Source organism: Rhipicephalus microplus, chromosome 8 (genome assembly GCF_043290135.1).
Source record: "Rhipicephalus microplus isolate Deutch F79 chromosome 8, USDA_Rmic, whole genome shotgun sequence".
In the NCBI taxonomy this organism is placed as follows: Eukaryota; Metazoa; Arthropoda; class Arachnida; order Ixodida; family Ixodidae; genus Rhipicephalus; species Rhipicephalus microplus.
This window is the reverse complement of record NC_134707.1, coordinates 41,096,121-41,118,617: the sequence shown is the minus strand read 5'-3', so window position 1 is coordinate 41,118,617 and position 22,497 is coordinate 41,096,121. Positions and strand designations below refer to the sequence as shown.

The window sequence follows — 22,497 nt, the reverse complement described above, 5'->3', positions numbered from 1 at the left end:
AGGAGACTTGTATGGCAAAGCAAACACACCTTCAAAAAATGGCTTCTGTGCCCATTCAAGGAAAATGCACAGACAGTAATTCCAGACATCCTTGAGGTGTTCTACTAAAAACTATGGACTATCTCCCCGAACGAAATCCTGATGAGATGCAAAGCAGCAGCGGTGTGCACAGTATTGAACCGGTTGAAACGGGCATCGACGCAGGTGCTGGAAGAACATTTTGAAGCGAAACTCGGTGTAGCGTTTACTCGAGTAAACATTTGTTTGAAATGCAAAGACACAGGAGGCGGGTCACATTAAATATGCTTGCGCTCGGCTTCCTTGGCTTGTATCTTGTCAGTGTTCCCGCGCGCCGTCTGTATTCTCGAACGCAGTCGGTGTTCTTGACTCGCGCCTCATCGGTGTCGTTGGTCTTTCACTATCAACGCTTGCGTCTAGCTTCCCTGGCTTGCGCCTCGTCTTTTTTGACGTCGTCATTCGCGATCGCCTACGCTAACCCTCGCAACACCGGCGACAGTCAAGAAAGGTACACGCACACTAGCGGGAAGCATGCCGCGATAGCGTCCCGCCCGTCGTTGCAACGCGCTGGCGACATTGTCGGCGCCGCGAGAGAGATTTCTGAGGCGTGCGCACACGCCGGCTCGCAGCTTCTCGCCGACAGATGGAGAGATATGGCATGGGTGAGATGATGCCCAGGTGAGGAGCGGGCTCGAGCAGTGGAGAGGGTGAAGCGAGAGAGCTAACACACGGCGCGCAGCAGGCGAGAGAGACGTCATCGCACACTGCTAGAAGGGCGTGACCTACTTGACACCACTCCAACACCTGCAGCAAGGGGAGTAGTGCAGATGGAGGGACAGCGTTACATAGGCTAGTCAGAGAGCTGCTTCGCATCTAAAAAACTCCAATTAGTGGTCTCATTTGACACACTTGGCGACTTTCCTGCCAACACAACACTAATGATCGAGGAACAGAAAAAATGCAGAAGCTGCTGGCATGGGGCTTGTTTTTAATTATGCAGTCGTTGGAACGGTGAACATGGGTGTACAAAAAGATGTAGCATAAAACAAACTTCAACCGAGTTTTAACATAAAAACCAGGTTCTGGATGAGGAGTCGAGCAGTTCTTTTGGCATTATGTTTTTACACTACATACAACAGATTCTATGTACACAAGAAAGCATTTTTTTCTCAACCCACACTTTAAGCAGTGCAGTTACATCATCAAAAACAAAATGCAGACTTTCGACAAGAGAGATCAGTGTGCTATCTACACCCACGATCGCAAATTTTTATTTCACTTGCCGAGGGAGACATTCAAACATGGCAAGCAAGCATTACCGCAAAACATTGCCTTTCAAGCAATGCGACTTGCCAACCTACGACTCCTCATATATAACACACATGACATGTTAAGAATGTTGCAGAGAAGCTCGTAATGTTTTTGTTTTGAATGTGTCCCTCACACTCTACCTGTATGCAGACTTCCGTGTGGTTTGCTCTGCTGCCCAACACAAGTGCACCTGAACATTACATAATCCTGCACATAACCTACGTACAAAAACAGTTTTTATTAATGCTGTTTCATGCCACTACAGAGTGCCTGTGGTGCTTCACAGGTTGAAGGCGATCACTGCCACCACTCGAGAGAAAAGTAATTTAATTTGAGCCAATTAGAACAGCCTTAATGGCACACTTTAAAATTACCCGAGGTTATTCACCTACGACACAACTTGGTTTCTTTTGGGAAAGTTTACTGCGTGATTCACTTTTATATTGGGAAAAGCTGTACCATACGCCTCGAAAGTCAATAACTTTCGCTATTGGTTGGCTGTCATTAGTATTAAACTCCAGAAAAAAAAATCCATCAGTGAAAGAGAGCTCAACAAAACAAAGTAGCTAAAAGCAATAAACCTGTTTTCATTAATCAATAGAACAAAAAGACTTAATTTCTTAACAAGGCACAAAACGCAATGTTTAAAAAAAATATCTTGACATCACAGTTTTGTGCAGAAAGGTGTTCCTTTTTTTTTTTACTGGTGACGACACGAGGCACAGTTTTCTTTAAGTTCACAATGCACCACTTTCATTATACATCTCCACTGCAACAGTCTTTTTTTATGTGTAACATTACAATCACGAGAGGAAGCTTCTTGGAACACATGAAACACCTTCGCTCTTGCCAAGGCTCTCTCGTGTCACGACTTTTTTTTGGCAAATGAACACATTTTACATAATGTAAAAACAAGGAGTCTCTTGCAAAAACAAAAGATTCAATGGAACACACTGAGACAACTAGGACGCGGTGACGGATGGCGGGATCACTCGTTCTTTTTCAGTTCCTCGGGCTTTTCGGACGTGGAGTCGTCTCCCGCTTCCGCCGTTGGAAGCGCTCCATTGGGCTGCTCCGCAGCGGCTGCCATCTCCGGCGTGGCGTCGTCCACCGCACTTGTCCCGAACTCGTTGACTCTCGTCGGATCCACGCGGTAGATCCAGCGTTGGTACAGGAATATTAGGAACACAATGTCTGGAAAAAGATTTTTAAAATATTTGAAGGATGCCTGTACTTTGCTTTCTAGAGTAGAACACGATTTAATCTAGCCCTATTTGCATTCCTCCGGGCAATACCTCAACCCTACTACAAACAAAGTAACATCTGTGAGCACAGCATTGGCCATTCGAAACTACACTTGAACCTCATTATAACAAAGCCACATCAGCCACAAATTTACATTGTTATCTCCAAGAATTTGTTATAAACATGTATTTTGAACACTGTACTTATGACATAGCTACTCTTCACTAACAAGGTCATAACCAATAACTTAGTATACAGTAGACTTGTGATAATTTGAACTCTGATAATTCATACTTTTGGTTAATTCAAACAAAACTCAATTTTTATGGTTGGTTCTCTATTCTTTCAATGTATTTTTATTAAAAGCCTCTTAATTCAAACTTCATCATTTGGTTAATTCATACTTTTTGTGGTTCGGGTGCTTATATAATCCTAACAGTGTAAAAATGAAAAATGAGCATGTCAGGCCTTCAAGAAAAAAGGTTTGCTAGTAAATCACGCATGGTAAATCATGATGCTGTTCAACTGATATATAAAGCTTTGTGCTGAAGGCACATATAGCAAAGAAGCAGTTGGAAATTCACAATATATTTAAGAGGCCTGATCAGGAGTAAAGGGCCGACAAAATTGTGGACCTTACACATCCGCTTTCTGTTCATGTTGTAATGTGTGGTGTCACCTTACCCCAAGGTCGTATATCTGAGAAATTCTAATAATTCAAACTTTTTGGTAATTCAAACAAAATTCAGATGTCCCTTTGGGTTTGAATTAATGAGAGTCGACTTATCCGGGTTCGTTATATCGTGGTTGGAGGGTATCCTAGAATACCTTCTGCAATGGCAGTTGCGAAGTGTTCACTTTGCCACAGTTCATTCTTGTGCAAATTGGCGAAGTGCCCGCTGTGCGTCCATAAGGCAACACGTGCAAGTGCACACTTCGTTGATGCCGATGCTGTTGCTGCTAACGAATATGACCGAATGCATTGTATTGGGTTGGCCTTTGAACCACCTGCTCGTTGTACAATAAGTGTGTTTCAATACATGGTGCAAATCTATGCTTCTGCTATGCATCATTATTTAAGGAGACTCCTCGCGCTACATGATATTAATAATTTTTTTCTCTTGAAGCAGTTTCAAGCAGTGGTATGGCTCTGAGGTAGAACACCTGCTTGCCACACATAAGACATGCATTATATTACTAATCAAGCTAAAGATTTATTAGTTACCTATCTGCATCTATATTGATTTTTTTTTTTTTCGCTTGCTACCAACAATGCCTATGGCGGAATTTTCGCGAAACGAGATTTTCAACTCTGTCGCATTAAAAGGTGGCCCTCCACGATAGAGCCCCGGCTATCGCAATGCGATCCAATCACGACATGCACTGCCTGGCGAGTACAACATTTCTTAGCCATTAGCGCACGCAAAACTCATAATTGTTTAGAAAAGTGCACTGTAACACAAATTAGGCCCAAGCTCTGAATTGGTCATTTAATTTCCATTCCAATGCATATGCCAAGTGCAGACTAAAGTTGCCATTACCAAGCCGCATTTTTGATGAAGATACCTATCAATGTAGCTTATAGTGCAAAAAAAAAAAACATGAGAGACGGACAAGCGATTCTTCATCTCTCGTGTTTTCGTTTTTTTCCGCCGCACCATAAACTAAGAATGAACCAACTCGTCCAACAAGTCACTTTGCTGAAGATACCTTTGTTACATTGACAGCCATTATAAGCACGCATTCACTAACACTCAACATTGCGGCCAACTTTATGTAGAGTTCATTATAATGAATAGGTTACATCAAAATATCAGTGTTTGATACATAGAGAATGATCATGTTCAGCAACAAGTTCTTTCGTTGCTATACAATTTGCTGCATTTAGTTAATAAGTCCTGGAGAGAATAAGATACCAAAATGTCTGTACAAAGCAGCAAACAATTTTTCTTAAGGGGAGACGCGGGTCGAAAAGTCGCGTTTTTTTTCCAAATTTCACCTTTTCTGTTTTTTGTTGCTTTATCATCTTTATACATTATATTTTGACATCTGAAAATATCACAGCGAAATAAGCATCAGAAGTCAGTGAAAAACGCGTCTGAGTGAGCGGCAGTGACGCGCGGCATCACGAAATTTACACAAAACGGGCTGCTGTTCGCGTGCTCGCGGGGCCGCGAAGAGAGCTGTCCGCCATATTGCGGCCGCTGGCTCGTGTAGAGTTGTCCTTACTCTCCACGATCCCGGTTCTTGAAGTCTCGTACGTTCACGAAAAATCTAAAAAAAAAGCAACAAAAACAGTCTTTTCCCGCCGTTTCAAACCGCGCGCCACTAACGCAGGGCCGCCATTGGCTGACAGCACCCGTGTTTTCTTGCCGTAGTTCGCTTCACTGTTTTCCGGAGTTATTTTTCGCTGTTTTCGTGCGATGGCAAGCCCGAAAAAGGCCGTTGCCGACCATCGGAAATACAGAAGTAAGAACAAGTTCAGAGGGAAGCGGCGGAGGACGTACAAGAAAGCCACCGCCAACGAAAATGTCCGCGACGGGCCAGCGGCCGGTAGGCCTAACATCGACCACGGCAACGTCGACCATGGCAACTGCGACGACGAGATCAACGCTGCAGTGAATTTTGTGAGTGCATCGCAGAAAAAGATCGCGTTATTCGAAAACGACGTCAGGCCGAATGCCGATCGTGCCGAAAGCGTAGTGCTGTGCGAGTTGGGTGCATTGACGGCCGTCGTCGCAGGCGCGGCATGCCCCGTTTGTCACGAGAGTAAACTCGCAGTTCGGGCACCGAATAAAAAGCGGAAAGGCCTTTCGGCGTTTCTGGAGCTACACTGCGAGAATGCGGAGTGCTCGGAGAGCATCCTTTCGTCCGCGTACTCGTCGAAGCGGGTCGCGTCAGATGGCGGCCGCGGTGCAAGCAGAAGCTACGACAGCGGGAGTTCGCGTGACGCCTTTGCCGTGAACCTGAAAGTGGTGCTTGCAGCGCGTGCCGTCGGTATCGGGCATGAGCAACTTTCACGATTTTGTGCAGTAGTTGGATTGCCAAACCCTATGCACCATAAGACCTTCCATGCTATCGGCAAAAAGATTCACAGTGCGGCAGTGAAGGCTGTCTGTGAAAACATGCAAAGGGCACGCAGCGTCACCAAAGAGGTGGCTGGTAACAGTGACGTGCCAGTCATGTTTGACGGCACATGGCAAAAAAGAGGCCACAAAAGCCACAATGGTGTGGGAACTGTAGTGTCCTTGGACACTGGTTTGTGCCTGGACTATGAAGTGCTTTCCAACTTCTGCCTGGCGTGCAGTTTGCATAACGACATGGGAGGCGATGAAGAAACATGGCAGGCGTTTCATCATCCCGTTTGTGAGAAGAATTGCGACTGTTCTTCGCATGCCATGGAGGCCGAAGCTGCAGTGCGCATTTGGCAGAGGACTGTGGACTATGAGACACCCCTGCGGTTCACCATCTTCCTAAGCGATGGAGACAGCAAGGCCTACAACGGGGTCTGTGATGCCAACGTGTACCCTGACACTCCAATTGAAAAAGAGGAGTGCACCAACCACGTGGCGAAACGTCTGGGCACCGGCCTGCGGAAGCTGCCAACGCCACTTCCACGAGGGGAGAAGCTGAAGGAGACCACCATCCAGAAGCTTCAAACTTACTTTCAGGTGGCCATTGTGAACAATCGGGGAAATGTCCACAAGATGTACACTGCCATATGGGCCTCATGTTTGCACTCGTGCTCAACAGACGGTGCTGGAAGTCACAAGTTCTGTCCTGCAGGCCCAGACTCGTGGTGCAAGCACCGACGTGCTGAGGCGCAGGGCCAGCCTGCACCGTGCCACACCCCCCTCCTGACCAAGGCCCAGGGTTTGGCAGTCCTCCCAATCTACAAGCGTCTCACAGATGCGAAGCTGCTTGCCCGGTGCCTCCACGGCAAGACACAGAACGCGGCCGAGTCCCTGAACAGCAAAATATGGCTGCTGTGTCCAAAGACCCGGTTTGCTTCCCGGACTGCTGTGGAAACAGCCACAGCCATTGCAGTCCTGTGGTTCAACCGGGGCCACGCGAGCTTTGAAAAGGTGCTGGAAGAGCTTGGGGTGCTTCCTTCGGAGGCCCTGGTTACCCTCAGCGACCGCCGAGACAGCATGCGCATGCACAAGATGAATGTGCGTCAGACCGCTGAGGCGAGGGCACACCGTCGCAGTGCAGCCAAGAGGGCCCGGGTGGAAGAGTCCTGCCGCACCAGCCGGGAAGGGAAAACCTACGGTGCTGGAGAGTTTTAGACAACTGATATTCCCTCTGGACATGTGTGTATGTGTTCAGCACAAGTTTCGTGCTACTGCGTTTTTCATTTTTGTAAATACAGACTTTCAAACTTTCAAACGCGTTTTTCTCATTTCGCAATTTTGGCCAATTTGCATTTTTTGCGGGAAGTGTTTCGGGCACTTAGAATGGTCATACGACGACGAAATTTGGCACACACATTGAGGAGAGTGCGTAGGGTGCCGATATCTACTTGAATCAGCACAACCTATCAGCTGTAAATATCTATTAATAAATTTAATGGTGGTCGAGTGGAAAAAAAAGGGTAGTTTGCTACACAGATGTTTTTTTCATAGTTTCAAAGTTGGAGCACAATTTCTAGCTAGATATCGGCACTCTATGGCTAATAGGGAGCAAAAGGAGCCATTGAACAACTCTCTGCATGAACATTTAGTATGCGCGAAAGTTCCCGGAAAACTTATCAAGTTTCACCATTACTTGAAACACAACTCCCAAACTATTGCACTTATGTAAAAACTGATTACAGATTTGGAATCAGGAGGAAAAACTGCATCAGTGGTCCAATTTCTGAAGCTCTAAGTTGAATAACAAAAAAAAAGTGCTTTCGAGGAGCGTCTCCCCTTAAAGAATATTTTTAGGAGACAGCTCTTTATTGCATCTTCTTTTTAATAGCATATCCCACGTTCAAGCAATATATGTGTGGAAGTCTTTTTGTTGTCGGTTCGCTCGAGTCACAAATCCCGGTATTCGGCACCATAAAATGTAGAATAAAGGAAGCCTCCTCGCTGAAAGGATGGAAAACAGGGCGACTTTATTGCCCAAAGCACCTTTGCATAAACGCGTCCCTTCTCGGCTGATCCAGTTCAGTCCAGTCCCACACTGCACGCTCGTCCATTATCGTCTTTCTCTTTTTCTAATATTCAACAACATGAACACAATACTCTTGTTTAGGATTTCTTCCCATGCCTACTGTGCAAAGTATTGTCGTATCTCTACACAGTGTTCACACAATTATAGTTTCACTTGCGCAGAAATCACGAACAAATAAATCGTAAGCAGTCGTCAAAACTCACCGTCTCTGAAGCAGCCGAGCCGATACATGGTGGGCATCTTGATGACGAAGGCGAATATGTCGTCGATGAAAGTGTTGAGAAACTTGTACGTCAGCATGCGCCACGGCAAGTGGGCCACTGACTTGAGTTTGTAGTTGATGAACAACTGTGGTGTCATCATAATGAAGCCTGCACAAAAAGAAACAAAGTATGCTCAAACCTCTTTACAAGAAAGTTGTATCTAACACAAAATTAAGTCCGTTATATCCGATAAATTCGTTACAAAGGTTCATTCCTAATCCATAGTTATTGCAAGACTATTGTTCATTTACTTCGTTATTACCGATATTTCTATATATCCGGGTTCGTTATATCGAGCTCCGAGTGTAGTTGAGCACTACTATAAAGGCCATAGCGTGAGTAGAACGGTCGGTGACCCTGCCCTTAGCGGACGACATTGCCAAATATATGAGCAGACTTTTTTAGTCACAGACATGACTGGCTGTCACGTGATCAGCTGTGTGGGGCCTCTCTGGACTTTCGGTGTATCCTACCATAGGCAGCAGAAAAGCATGTACATTGAATCACGCCATTCACACTCACCAAATGTAAGCAGGAAGCCATACATGACACCGAGCACCCAGGAGTACCAGCTCTTGTGCTCGAGGTACATGAGCGAGTAGACGCAGTAGGCCGCCAACAGGGGAAACAGCGCCCAAGACAGGTACTTGAACGCCATCTGCAGAATGCAAATCATGGGTTAATGCAAGCAGTATCTGCAGACGAATTGAGGACTGAGTTTGTTAATGCGTTATTGGCGAGTTGGGAAATATAACATAGACTAGCGACAAGTTTTGGTAAAGTGAGCCCACAAGCTGGGTGAAGACATACAAAAGGTTAAAATCTGTACAATGCAACACCTTACAGTTTTGTCACCTGGACCTAGATATTATATTACAGCAGCTGTGGCTATCACATCACAGAAGCACAGAGCCTTCATTCCACAAAAAGAATGTACTATAATCAGTTTTCAATTGTCACCTCACACATACTGCATGCTAGTACAAAAACTTTTGCGGCACATCGTGAGGAACCTTTAGTTTAATACACAGGAGTGCAAATGTCCAAGCCAAGACAATTCATTAGCAACTGTCACATTTTCTACGCATAATTATGGCTATGGACGCCGGAATCGCAGAACAATCTTGGAAATGTACGCGCTGAACCCGATAACTAACACTACAGGCAGGTTTGACTCTTCGCAGAAAGATGTAAAGCACCATTACAGGAAATGTTCCACAGTGAAAACCTTCAAATACGGTTTTGTAACGGCAGAAACATTCGTAGCTTCGAAGTTAGAAAATGCTGCGACTGTGACAAGACTGACCATGTCGTATTCCCGTGTTGACGATTCTACGTAGGTGCACTTGTCGGCCATGCGAATCCGAGGGAACACTCCAAAAAGCTTGTTTTCTCTGTCCACAGTAATGTTCACCACCTGCAAATAATTGTCCACCAATTGTAACACCACGACCAAGCAGAGGGAAAGAAAAAGAAGAAATAGCAAGACAACAAGAATGAAAAACCCAACCTGAACGGAATAATAAAAGCACAATAGATATAAAACTTCTGGAGTGGACAGGGTCTGTATATGTCAAGTATTATTCCAAGTTTGGTTAGAAATAAGGCAAACTTCGAGTTGCGTCAAATTGCAATAACATGAAAAAAAATTTACTCAAATGCTTCATAAACAGGCAAACCAAGATATTACAAATACGGATATAATGGGTTATTGGCCATAATCAAGTAAACCAACAATAGTCCAGACATTAATGCAGTGTGATGAACATATACACTTATTACGAATTTTCCTGAGTAATGAATCCATTCCCTGTTCAACGTAACTTTGCTGTAGTGATGTTTCACTGTCGTACTGTTTTTTCTTGGATATAAACACATCCCCGAGTGTAAAATGTGCCCCCCACAGCCCACAGAAAAATTGTAAATGAATCCGATCATATTACTCCCTTATTTCAACCACGCAAGTTAATTTTACGCTTTTATAGAAATGCTGCAATATTGAAAAAAAAAATTTTCTTTTTGGAATCTCAAGCATGCATCAAGAAGTTAGCTATGTGGCACTTTTAAAATGAGCATAACATTACCAGGCAGATGGATGTAGTACTCAGGAAACATACGTAGAAATGCACATTCACATATCTAGAAAACATGCAACTGGCTGTTCACAGTTGCGTGACGACGCCACCACTTGTGCGAAGCGGGTGCTGAAATTTTTTAGGTTTGAAGCAAGTGACACAAAGTGGATCGATGTTAAATGCATTATCATTTTCCTTGGATTGCCAGAATGCATTGCCAGGAAGCTACTTTGCACACCCAAATTCACGAATAAAGCTGTTGCTCTGTCGGTGAATATGGCTTAACCAGCACCCAGACTTTCGCTCCCAATTTTCTTTTTATCTGCGAGTGTGCGTGCGTGTTAGAGTTGAGAAGATATGGTTAGCTAGTGGCTTATTGGATTAAATCAAAAATAAGCGATCCGTTTGTGGACACGCAAGGGCAAGCCATGAGATCGATTGGTAAAGAGGGTCGGACATGCAGACGAGGTCAGGTAGTACACACCTTGTGGATTTTCCAGATGTCGATGAGCAGGCCGACAAACACCGAGAGCCGCACCAGGGTGTTGGTGTCGTTGTCCAGGATGTAGAGGAGCACCACAGCGGACTGGAACACATTGAAGAACACCGAACGCACCGACAGACCTTCCAGGCTCTTGCGGTTGCGCCAGAACTGGATGTCTGTGGCAAAGGAACGGGAGAGAAAGCCGACAAAATTTGACATAAGAATTCACCGATATCTGCATGAAACGCGAGCCAGATGCACAGGAGCGCCAACTCTGCCGTTTCGTAACGCATTCACTCGAGACAAACTGTAAAATTAGAACACAGGGTGTGGCTCATTCCTTCGCTCTCTCCCTCAGCTTCAGACTATCACATGCGCTTTCTCCTTCCCTTGCAATTCCTGCCAACTACTTACTTGATGTCGTCAAACCTCGACATAATGAACCCGGATATAATAAAGTATCGGTTATAACAAGTTTCAGAGAAGGATAGCTTTGTCATAGATACAGTGTTATACATGCTTATAATGAATATTCAGATATGACAAAGTATTTTCGTGGCAGATGTGCCCATTATAATGAGGTTCGAGTGTAGTAGCATTTGCCGAGGCACAAGGAAACCATTACATCTGCTTTCATGTGCACATGCACCAAATTCTTAAGGCCAGCGGTGTTAGCAGGGTGGAGTAGATGGGAAAATAAACGGGCAAGCAGACACACCGACATGGAGCAGCGCGACCGTGCATCGTCGTTGTAGCAATGACAGACAGAGGCCCGAGCTTGGTCCCTATGGTTAAGGTAGGCCCCTATGTTAAGCTAGGTCCCTATGGCTCTTTTGGCTAATTAGAGGAACAACTCTCCGCAGCTCTTCGTCAATCGCAGCACCAATTGGTGAACACTTCATCAAGCAGGAACAGATGGTCCAGAATGTGTCCCTTCCAGACGAGTGGAGTTTTCACTCCTCTCTTATCTTACTTAGTGTGCTTAGAGGCGCCTTGCACTGTGAATTGAGTCAGCCAAACAAGATATTTAGAAGCCCACAAAGTGCAGCAATGTACGGCGCTGAAATGTTGGAAGGGGACGACAAAACGACTGGTACACATATAACGACAGGTACGCGCGAGTACTCGAGAAAACTGCAGCAATACGGCTATTTGGCCTAGTCATGTTTAAGAAGCTCGAAGCAGAGAACGACTAGTTGCAGCAGCCGCGAGCGATGTAGCAACCGATGCTTTGCCGGTACGTACTTTGCAATGATCTGGAGGTCACTTTCGTCTCTACAGATCTGTTGTGACGTCATTGCAACTTTGGCTGCCCTTCCTATAGAGCTACGCCAAAGTTGCATGCCCTAGTAATGGGTTTCAATCGAAAGTACGAGCATTCAAGTACACCTTGGAAATGAATTGAAATATATTCTAAATGTTTGCTGTGTTCGACCATTCGTGTGGAGTGTCCTTGCGTATAAAGGAAACCCCTTTCAATGAAACATGAAGGGTTTAGAAAAATGTGCCATTTACTGCGAGAGGAACATGTGTGCAGTATTCAACAACGATACCACTCAAGCTCAAGCTGGCAGTTCCAGTGAAGCAGCAAAAGTGTCATTCAAAAGATCACCGCTTACCACTGCAACAGGGAATTACGCGCTCAATGCCCAAAGCAATAAACTGCTCGCTCACCGCTCTTGAAGGCCAGGAACTCAAACACGCTGTGCAGCAGGGAGACGACGACCGTGACAGCCAGCAGGTAGGGAGACGTCTCGAGGAAGGCCTCCTTGAGGGAGTCTTTGTCCTCCTCGGACTCCTCCATCAGGTCCTGGCCAAAGAAGGAGAACGACCGCATGCCCTGCGCCACGTACAGCTGCCACCGGAACATGCTCAGCGGCTGGAAAGTCAGCTGAAGGTCAAGCCACCTGCGAACAGCAAAACCCGATGATACGTTAAAGCACGAAGTTACGACCAATATTCACTGTGTGATGCACACACTGCGGCATGACCATGCTTTCAGTTTATGGGCACAGTTAACCTTCATGCGACAAAATGTGATCACCGTTTGCACATGATGAGCCACTATGTCTCCAGCTATGAGCGCATGAATTGCTCTATAGAAACTGGGTTGAGAGTTGGCAACTAACATTTAAAACGTCAGCGTCTTCGAACAGGTATGTAATGATTTAAGTTTTAAAGTATCCTTGCTTGCATAGTTATATCTAGCATAATAATGTTAACTGAATCGAACATTTCTTACAAGCACACACGCAACTTCCCAGTTCAAGGTCAAGCCACCCGCAAACAAGGGGTAGCAAAACCTAACACCACGAATGTCCATACAAACATCGTTATATCAGAGTCGAATCTTGACAAAAAGATTCATTATAAGAACACACCATTCCTCATTAAGTCTATGTAAAAGCAATGCGGGTATGACAGCTCCAATGGGTTAAAACAGCTAATGACCTCGCATTTGGCTGTCGTAGCAACACAATTAGCATGTTTCTGTTTTTTGAAACTCCTGGGAGTTTGTTTGACCTTTACCTGTATGAAGTGTAAAAAAAAAACTTTTCCAAACCTTGAAAACCAAACCTATTTTAAATTAAATTTCCAACTTTCATGCAATCATAACACATTTTAGATATCAGTGTTTCAAAGCCCTGGTCCTCACTCTGTTGTTTCATTGATGGCCTGGTAGTCTCGGATGAGGTTCCAGTAGTCGTTGATGTACACAATGGGGTAGTACTTTCCTGTCGTTGGTTCAAACTCGACATCTGAAAGTACAAGAGGTTTTCGACAAATCATATTTTATACCGTCTTCGCAGAAAGTATCGTGCTGCTGCAGTAGCATACCTCTTCTGTTACTTCATTATCTTGCAGATTATCGACAGTAAAACAAATCGTTGTCATGCCTGGTAAAAAGGAATTCGGCTGCTCACCACTCTATGAATGTTACGCTTCCCATTTTAGTACCACTCAAGCGAATGTCACTCGTTAAGTCACTGAACTTCTACGCTGCCCCGCTGAGATTTTATTAACAATTCAGCAAGCTTTCTTGCGGATGCTACGCCACCTCTCCACTGGCATTATTGCATTTTTTGACAGTCGTGTACTTCTTATGTGGCTAATTATATTATACCCATAGTATTATTATACGTGTTTTTATGCAGCACTAACACTTATTTTAAAAGTGCCATAGATTTCTCGCATAGCCCTGCGTGGCGCACACATTGCGGTGTGACCCCACCGTCAGTTTAGGGGTGCCCCGTTTCATTGCAGCGCACACACTGCGGTGCGATGAAACGCGATCGCTGTATGCACAAACTAGTGGGCACAAGATGTGCCACTATGTCTTAAGCTGTCAGTGCGAACATTAGACTGTAGAGACTGGGTTGAGAGTTTGTGGCAACTAACATTTCAAATGTCCCTATGTTCAAACAGGTATGCAACGACAGTTTTATAGTATTTTTGCTTGCAAATGTAAGATGTTAGCCAAGTCTGGCCTCTGGCATTTCTAGAGAACAAAGCACAGATTCCCGGCAAACACGTCCCCAGTTTGCAAAAACTTGTCATTACACCACAATGAATCCACAGACGGGTCCGCTGTTAAAGGGAACACCAGCGTGCTAGGGATGCCCGGATTTCACACTCTTGCCAAAGTGCAGCGACTTAGAACTGCATGGGACTGCTAAACCGCAAACTATATTAAGACTACCTACTGTACTGTAGTATTAGGCCCTACAACGTTTTCACGTCCAGTTCCAGTCGGGGGGCCAGAAGCACGAAAGGTGCTCCTTCAAGTGTTCCCTTTAACGATGGACCGTACTGTACACACCTACGGTGCAGACAAATTTCACTCACACTGGTCGACAGGCATCGGCACCTGACCCTGCGTCCATGGAGTGTGGTCGACTATGATGTTCACGGTCAGGTTTGGATGCCAGTGGGACAAAATTTCTTCTTTCATGGCCTCTGCTTTCTGCGCAGACCGGAATAAAAACATAAAGAAAGCAACACAGAGGGCTGGCAAGACACACGCAGCAGCAGAGCGGCAGCAAGGACGCTGATACGTCCGCACAATGCAAAGTAATGCTGATCATTTAATTACTGGGGTCGTAAAGCTATGAACAAATTTTTTTCATTACTATCCACCGTCTATTATTTACCCAAATTTCATTGAGTGACTGATGAGATGTGATCAGGGTAAACGATTCAATTGATAGGTAAGATTTAATTAGCTAAAACACATAGGCACTAGAGAGCCTGAGTGCATATCAAAAGCAACATAATTAAATTTTACACCCCTAGATTCTACACCAATCGTTTAATTCTAAGCACTACAGCACATTGAGCTTTTAGCTCTATGTTCTTTTGTGTCACGCTGAGTCATGCTAACCAATCCAAATGCTGATAAATAACTGTCATTCAGCATAATAGCATAATCTATTACAAATGAGTTTGCACTAACTTCAGTTTAGACTACCATTAAAAGCTTACAGTTCGTCGTATTAATGCAATGCCGCCGCCCCTAGATTTCTAATCTTTTTTTTCTCTTTCTCTCTTCGGTAATCACGTCATCTAATAAAAGACTCTACTGAAACAGTGCGAGTTAGTACGCACCTCTACCATTTCTGGTGTAGCAGCTGTTTCGCCAGTGAGCAAGTTCTGGGTCCGCTTGTACCGCAACTTCTTGTACTTGTTTAGCTCTACAAACAAGAGAAGGCAACAGGCCAGCAGTCTGATAAAAGAATGAAAGGCACTTCACTGTATGGTACATTCGCTAGCCTGTCAAACAATACTGACTCTCATCATATCCATCAGACGTGATCTCGTCACGTGGTGACAGTGAAATATGGAAGCAGCCACACTTAACCATTAGCTAAGCACAGTGAAAACATGCTAAAAAAAAACAAAAACAAACTTTAGCCCAACGACGGCAGCAAGTATAGTCATTGTCCAAAATGTTATCAGTGAAGTTAAGGATTGGCTATTTATATATAAACGTGGCACCATATGCTCCAGAGTAAGCAGCGCCGCTTGAATGTTGGGCAAGTTGGTGCTTCGACACAGAAACCATCGTGAGGGCGCAACTAAACACGACACACAAGAAATTCTTCTTCTTTCTTAGGTAATCACACCATCTAATGAAAGCAATAAAACCTTGTGTGTCCTTGTCTGTTTCTTCTTGTGCGTTGTGTTTAGTTGTGCCCTCACAATGGTTTTTATGTCAGTGCCACCACGTGCGCTCCAAAGCATATGCCACGATTTGCATAACGCATGCAATCTGATTGTAGGAAAGATAGTATTTTTAAAAAATGGGCGACAGCATTTGAGAGGATTCATATGCATGACAGTAAATCTACAAGTGGACTCGACCACTCGTCGACTGGCGATCGTCTCAACTGGTCATTGCCACTCACTCGTTTCGAGAAGTGGACGATTCCGTTTGTTGAAACAGCCGTCATTTCGAAAGGAAAAACCACAACAGACTCGTAACGAAAGTGGGGATAAACAGCACACATTCTTCTTTGTTGCTTCCAGCACATGTATTTTGAAGGACACACGCACTCATGCTTAACAATGACACAATTTACCTCGAAACAGTACACAAACAGTAGTAAGCTTGGCATTGAGAAGGTAAACGAATTTCATTGCTTTTTGCAATTTCACGTGCTTTGAAAGGACACTTCAGTGAAACAGCTACACTCAAGGCTCGATTTAACAAACCCAGATATAACAAAATATCTGTTATAACGAAGTAAATGAAAAATAGTTTTGCAGTAGTTATAGTGTTAGGAATATACCTTTATAATAAACTTAAGGATATAACAAGCTAATTTCCATGCAATATGCAATTTTGTGTGGCGATTTTCGTATAGCACTAGAATGGTAGTCTCTGATAAGAAAGAACCTGCAGGGACCAGGAAAATGCGTTCCACCTAACAGGGGTTCCGTTTACAAAGTTGTAAACAGGGGTGCAGAACACAAGTACGAAACCAATCTCGCCAGAAACACTTGTTCCATTCAAGCAGCAGTTCTTTCAAGAGATTTTCGCTTGCTGAGAGATTATTGCAATTTACTGATAAGAGGACAATCAGTTTTCTCTTTAACAACATCGCTTGTTCTGAAATCTGAGTAAGAACAGTTTGCTACAACAACACTGTTTTTCTGTAGCTGAAGCAACTAAATGAAAGCGATCTCCCAAAGCAACAATTTTTTGTAAAGCTCGCAAAAAATGCATAAAAAAACCTGCGGTGAAGCACAAAAAACAAAACTGTACACTTCACGGCCTTGGTCAAACTAAGAGGCATACAACTATAATCTCGAACTTCGAAGATATAACCGTACAAACATAACAAGAAACACAGTAGACAAAGCACTCGGTCTTGTATTTTCCTTGTGCCTGGTTAAGCTTGTGCTGGTATATCTAAGAACTATACTCAAACCTCATTATAAAAGAGTTGCATCTTAAAGAAAAAATAAGTTCATTGTATCCAAAGCTTCGTTACAAAGGTGTATTCCTACCACTGTACCTATTGCAGGACCATTATTCATTTACTTTGTTACAACCGATATTTCATTATATCTGAGTTTGTTATATTAAAGTTTCATCGTAACGTTATTCTTCGTGCACACTTATCTTGATACCAATGTCAGTAACTAGTACTTGTGATCACTTGTTCATTAAGGTTGTACATTAGCACACTCACGCTTCTTGCGGTAGACTGTGTGCGTCTGGGAGTAGTCCTTTTCAGCTTTGGGATCAGGCGAGTAGCCGTTCAGCACGAAGAAGACGTGCAAAAAGATAGTGCCGTTGTTTTTGACTCTCTGAAACAAGCAACAAAAATAAAAGGTTTCACTTTCGTCAATCGCGTGTTTCTTAATGACAACGTGAGAAACGTGACCTATGTCCGTTTAGAAAAAAAAAAACACTGGCAGTGCGATAAGACAAAGTTTGCGTTTGATCGACTCTCCTGTGCTGTTAAAAATGTAAAATAGCGGTGCAATTCAGCAGCTGGCACACAAGCTATCTTACCCTCGCAAGTCTTTAGTAAAGCTTTTTCTTTTTCTCAACATGGCTGCCTTATAAATGAAAAAGAACTCGCTGATGTCAGCTTGTAACCATCATTCTGAACTCTTTTAGTTTGTTTTTTTTCACTGCTAACCTATGGTAACATATTCCATGCCTCCCTGGATAACAAAGGAAAAGTTGGTGACATTACAAGTGAGATAACTGCCCCAAACCGTTCTTTGGGAATCTCACAAAAGAGATGGCTGCTGTATCTCCCAGTGTAGTATGAAGCTAAAAGTACAGCCTATGAATAGTGTTTTCTAGAAAGTTTCGTAGTTGAAAACAGTGAAAACTCTCGCCGAACTGATCTGCGGAGTTGCAACAAGCTAACGTGGCAATTATAAAACACCATATGCCTACTACCGCAAGCACCGTAGGCATCACTACATGAGAAGTAATAACAGCCAAATCGAAGCGCAGGCGACTTACCTCCGATGGCCTAAACCTCATGTTCTTCGTATAAACAGAGTCCCCGTTCGGTCCACCATACCAGTCACCGTAAACGAGGCCCGGCTCCTTCCAAACCAGGGCTTCGGGGTCGTCAAAGCTTTTAAAGGTTGAGTCTTCCGAGATGTACATGTACATATCCTGCAGTTCAGGAACGAAGAGACGGAAGTCAGAACTGCAAGTTCCATTACAGCAGCAGGGCACACTCAAACCTCATTATAATGAAGTTACATCTTAACAAAGGAAAACAAGCTTGGTATATCCAAAAGTTCGTTATACAGGTTATTCTTAACACTGTAAGTATCGCAAGAATAATTTTCATGTACTTATAACTGATATTTTGTTATATCTGTGTTCGTTATATTGAGATTTGAGTGTACTACAGCTTTGTATCACAAGGATTACTAATAAAAATGGCAGATCCTCGAGCAGGGGGCATCACTGGAGCTAACATTTTGACAAACAGACTTGACTTTGTCAAGGCAGTTGACAGTTATTGCAACGAAAAAGACATGGCCGCTCATCGAAATGTTGGCTCGAACAGCACGACCTGCTCAAGGGTTTTGATCCAATCAAGCTCTCACTATTGCTGAACTTCAGCGCCATAGTAACAACCGCTAGTGCAGAACTTACTGAAGTGCATCTACGAGGCGAGTTGTTTGCACCACCAAAAATAGAGACATGTTAAACAGTTTCAGTGTTCAATCGGACACCAAAAAGAAAGACAATTTCAGTAGTATTAGTAAATTAAGAATCAGGATTACAAATCAAATCAGCATAATTGTAATCACTCCACATAGTTATAATAAACTTTAGAGTCTCTTCAAAATGCACTTTCAATGTCATAAAGAACTAGTGCCACGCTGTGGCCATCAGAAAAGACCTAGCAAAGATCAGGCACACTCTAAGTTAGGTGAGGTTGAGGAGTGCGTTTGTTGAACAAAAAATCTTGTGCATCAATTAATGCGAATCACAAATCTGTCCTTTTCCTTCAGTCAGAACTTTACACCATCAGGGCACTGCCCAACGTGCGTGTTTAGGCTAGTTGGCAACGGACTGATGATGGTAGTGTGCAGACTTGGGATCTTCTACTACACTATTCCATCATGGACGATGCAAACATTGCTACCAACAACTTCAACAATACCCGCAAGGCTAGCAAAACATTCCAGAAAGCCCGAGGAGTCGCCAAATGTGTCTTCATGATGACGATGTTGCGGGGACTAAAATCATTACTCCCACTTGCTTGAATTCCTTCTTTACCTGCACCCACATTAGTCAAGTTATACAACAGTCAACTGCTGAGCTTCATCGAAAAATAGCTCCTTTGTCACTCACAATGTTCTCCCCCCAAACTCCCTGCAGTGAGGAACAGAAGTCAGCATTAGGCGATGGTACAGAAACAAAACAAAACAATAGAAGGCAGATTGCACAAATATGTATAATTGATTCAAGGTTTGCAAAAAAATACTTCATTCAAAAAGTAGTGCAAACAAAAGTTATGCTGCTGGTCCTTGGGAATCATTTTAAAAATATCTGAAGCACTCAAAGCCAGAATTCACATTTATCAGTGCTGCTTCCACCGTGTTTGTAACTTTTGTCCCCATTTGTAAATACCTACTATTATTACCATTTTAAAAATGAAAATTATGTCAGAATATTCTTTTTCTGCACTTGTGAAATCTTGTGAAATACAGTTTCCTCAACTGCATTATTTTTTTGTCTCACTACAACTTTGTTTGGCAGTGGAGAAGTAAGACCATATTTACAAACTACACTCAATGGAAATCCACTGCTAACTCTGCGTTAGGGACATTTAGAAGTGCAGAAGTAAACAACACAGATCTGCAGTCTGAAACTTTGGTTGTCTGTGGTTTTCTAGCCAATTTCATATGCATACCCGTAAGCAAATTTTTCCGGGACGCCTTACCATGACCGTTCCATTTGGGTACAGATTAGAGGACGCTGGCGTGGCGCCGGGTGGACCGCTCCCACCGCCCGTGTTCTGATTGGCCGGCTGGCCTCGAAACCAGCTGGTCATGAAGTATATGATGGCCGCGCGAAACAGCAGGCCCTTGAAGACGGACCAATAGGAGAAGGCCGGCTGTGGCTGCGGTGCCGCCTGTTGAACGTTTTCCTGGTTTTCATTGTTGTGTGCTGGGGCCTGCAGGAGAGCAATAGTTCGGTTTATGACAAATAGAGATGACAAAATGAGAAGAAGTCACGATGCACAGCTACGCAACTCCAAGTTCTGGGTTACATTATCCTCGTCAGGTGCAATGTCCACATACGTGGACGCAACTTGTTTTGGCCAGTTATTCGAAATATTGGACATAGAAGAACACTGTGCATTGCACAAAGGATAAACTAAAGCTCCTTGCATAGTATATACATTCAGACTTAACCTCAGCATAGTCTATTGGTTGACATCTACAAGTTGTGTGTGTCCAAGAAGTCATTTGATGTGCCGCATTCAAAGACCAACGTAGTACTTTTCTTTGAAATGAATACACCAAATAGCAAATAGTGCATGCATTCTAAGCCCAAGATTTAACTCTTTCATACAAAATAAAACACTACTGGTGGCATAATATTTAGGTAATCATCTAAATGCTAATTAGTTAATGATGCTCAAGTGATCTTCGGTGTAACCTTTCATGTAAGCTTGTATGTCCCATTCATTCTTATGGTATGTAATTCTTTAACCACGGAAAAAAAAATAACAGAAACTGGCGCATGTACTAAAGTTTGCCAGCGACAGTAGACTCCCCACAGACTACACCACTGTATAAAGATACGGCCTTGAACGTGAGGTAAACGCGAGACACCGTTACGATTGGTCCCGCTTTATTGTGACGTCACAGCCACTGCGTCATGTTTTCCCGCTGCCAGCAGCGCTCGTGTCGCGAACACCTGCGGCGCTGAATGTACCAGCGCGAAGCGTCATGCGATGGAAGCACGCCTCAAAGTTATTTTATTTGTTAGTACTATTTAAAAAGAGTTAAAGCAACCCTCACGCACAATTGTGCGCACAAAACCGCCGCCCACGTGCAGCAGCGATAATCCGCGAGAAATGGCACAGGGTACGAAGGTCACGAGCGGAGAAAACTACCACGCCGCCTTTATCTCCACAAGTCATTTTCTTTTATGATGCCGATACAAACTGCGCAACTGATACCGTACACTGTTGGCGCGTCAATTCTAAGTCACGAAGGGGGAAAATAATTAAAAGGGAAAAAAAAAACTTCGCGGCGCGTGCACAGCTATTTCTAAAGGCCTTGACAACAACAGCGTGATCGTGACTTCGGTGACGAGTTAAGTTTTTTTTTCTTTTCCTGCCACAAAGCCCGCAGCATTATAATTACTACAAGAAATGCGTTTATGTTTGTTTAGCGATATATGAATGAACCACCACCGCTTCGGTTCTCGAGGCGTTCCTGCCAGGGCATGCCCACTGCGTTTTGCGACGCTCGCTACTGCACCTAACTAAAGCCCCTGGATATACATTACCGTGCACCGCATGCTTTGCCCTACAATGTAAACGCAGGATGTGAAACACCTGCCGTGCCGAACTGGAGCAAGCGCTTCATTACTGCCCGTACAAGCGTGATTCCCGTTCGCCAACCTCTCTCCAGCACCACCCAGGTGATTTACCCGTGTACAAGATTCATGGAAGCAGCGCAAAAATTTGAAAGAAAGAAAAAAAGACGGCACGGTATTCGGACGAATGAGACAGGCACAGAGGCCACGGGAAATCGAAAGTTGACCACCGATTGCGGGAGAAAGAAAAAAAATTACAACGCGTGACGGGGCGAAAGGGAGACCGGAATCGCAGTAAGAGGAGCTCACCGCATCCTGAGCTTGGTTCGAAACTTGGCCGTTGCTTGAGCGTACGAGCGCTCCGGAGTTGACCGCTTCCGTCATCGCATAGGCGGTCTCGTGGTCGTGGCAACGGGTCTCCCTGTGACTGCCGCTGGATGTAATTCAGGATCGGTTTTCGCGACGACGCGAATGATGACACCGCTCAACGAGCCCCAGGCACGGCGGCGATTCACGACGAGCGAGCGAGAGCGACGATCGACCCTCGCCCAAGGTGGTCGGACCACTTTCGATATTGCGCCGCCATTTTCGCAGTTGAAAGCGTCTTGATTGTGACGTGCTTATTACCAAATTTAACTTTAAAATTTGCTGGTTTAATTTAAGCATAGTTCAAAACAAACAATATTCTATAGTTTTGAACTGTTAAAACTTCAAAACAAATGATTGTCAACTAGTTTACGTCGTGACTGCTATGTTTAGTTGCAATGCGCAAAAAATGAATCCTCTGAGACTTGTAATTTAAACTCCAAAAGGTGTCGTTTACACCACCTTGAAACTTTTTTTATAAAATTAAAAATAAAAAGATGACTAATATTTGTAACTAAATTTTGTTTTTAA

General features: G+C 44.0%; 2 protein-coding genes across 2 annotated transcripts in view; one reads left to right on the top strand and one right to left on the bottom strand.

Moving 5' to 3' along the window:
• The window catches only part of LOC142768966 (uncharacterized), a 30,599-nt gene that overhangs the window by 650 nt on the left and 7,452 nt on the right, over positions 1–22,497 (top strand). The window lies entirely within an intron of this gene.
• On the bottom strand, positions 987–22,148 carry LOC119164408 (putative lipid scramblase CLPTM1). The gene is made up of 13 exons (XM_037416598.2): positions 21,910–22,148; positions 19,991–20,224; positions 18,043–18,201; positions 17,252–17,369; positions 15,162–15,247; positions 14,403–14,520; positions 13,213–13,315; positions 12,231–12,463; positions 10,557–10,732; positions 9,304–9,414; positions 8,520–8,655; positions 7,938–8,105; positions 987–2,523 (listed from the first exon to the last, which is right to left on the bottom strand). The coding sequence occupies exons 1-13, from the start codon at positions 21,982–21,984 to the stop codon at positions 2,318–2,320; spliced, it is 1,923 nt and encodes a 640-aa protein (XP_037272495.1). The 5' UTR covers positions 21,985–22,148; the 3' UTR covers positions 987–2,317.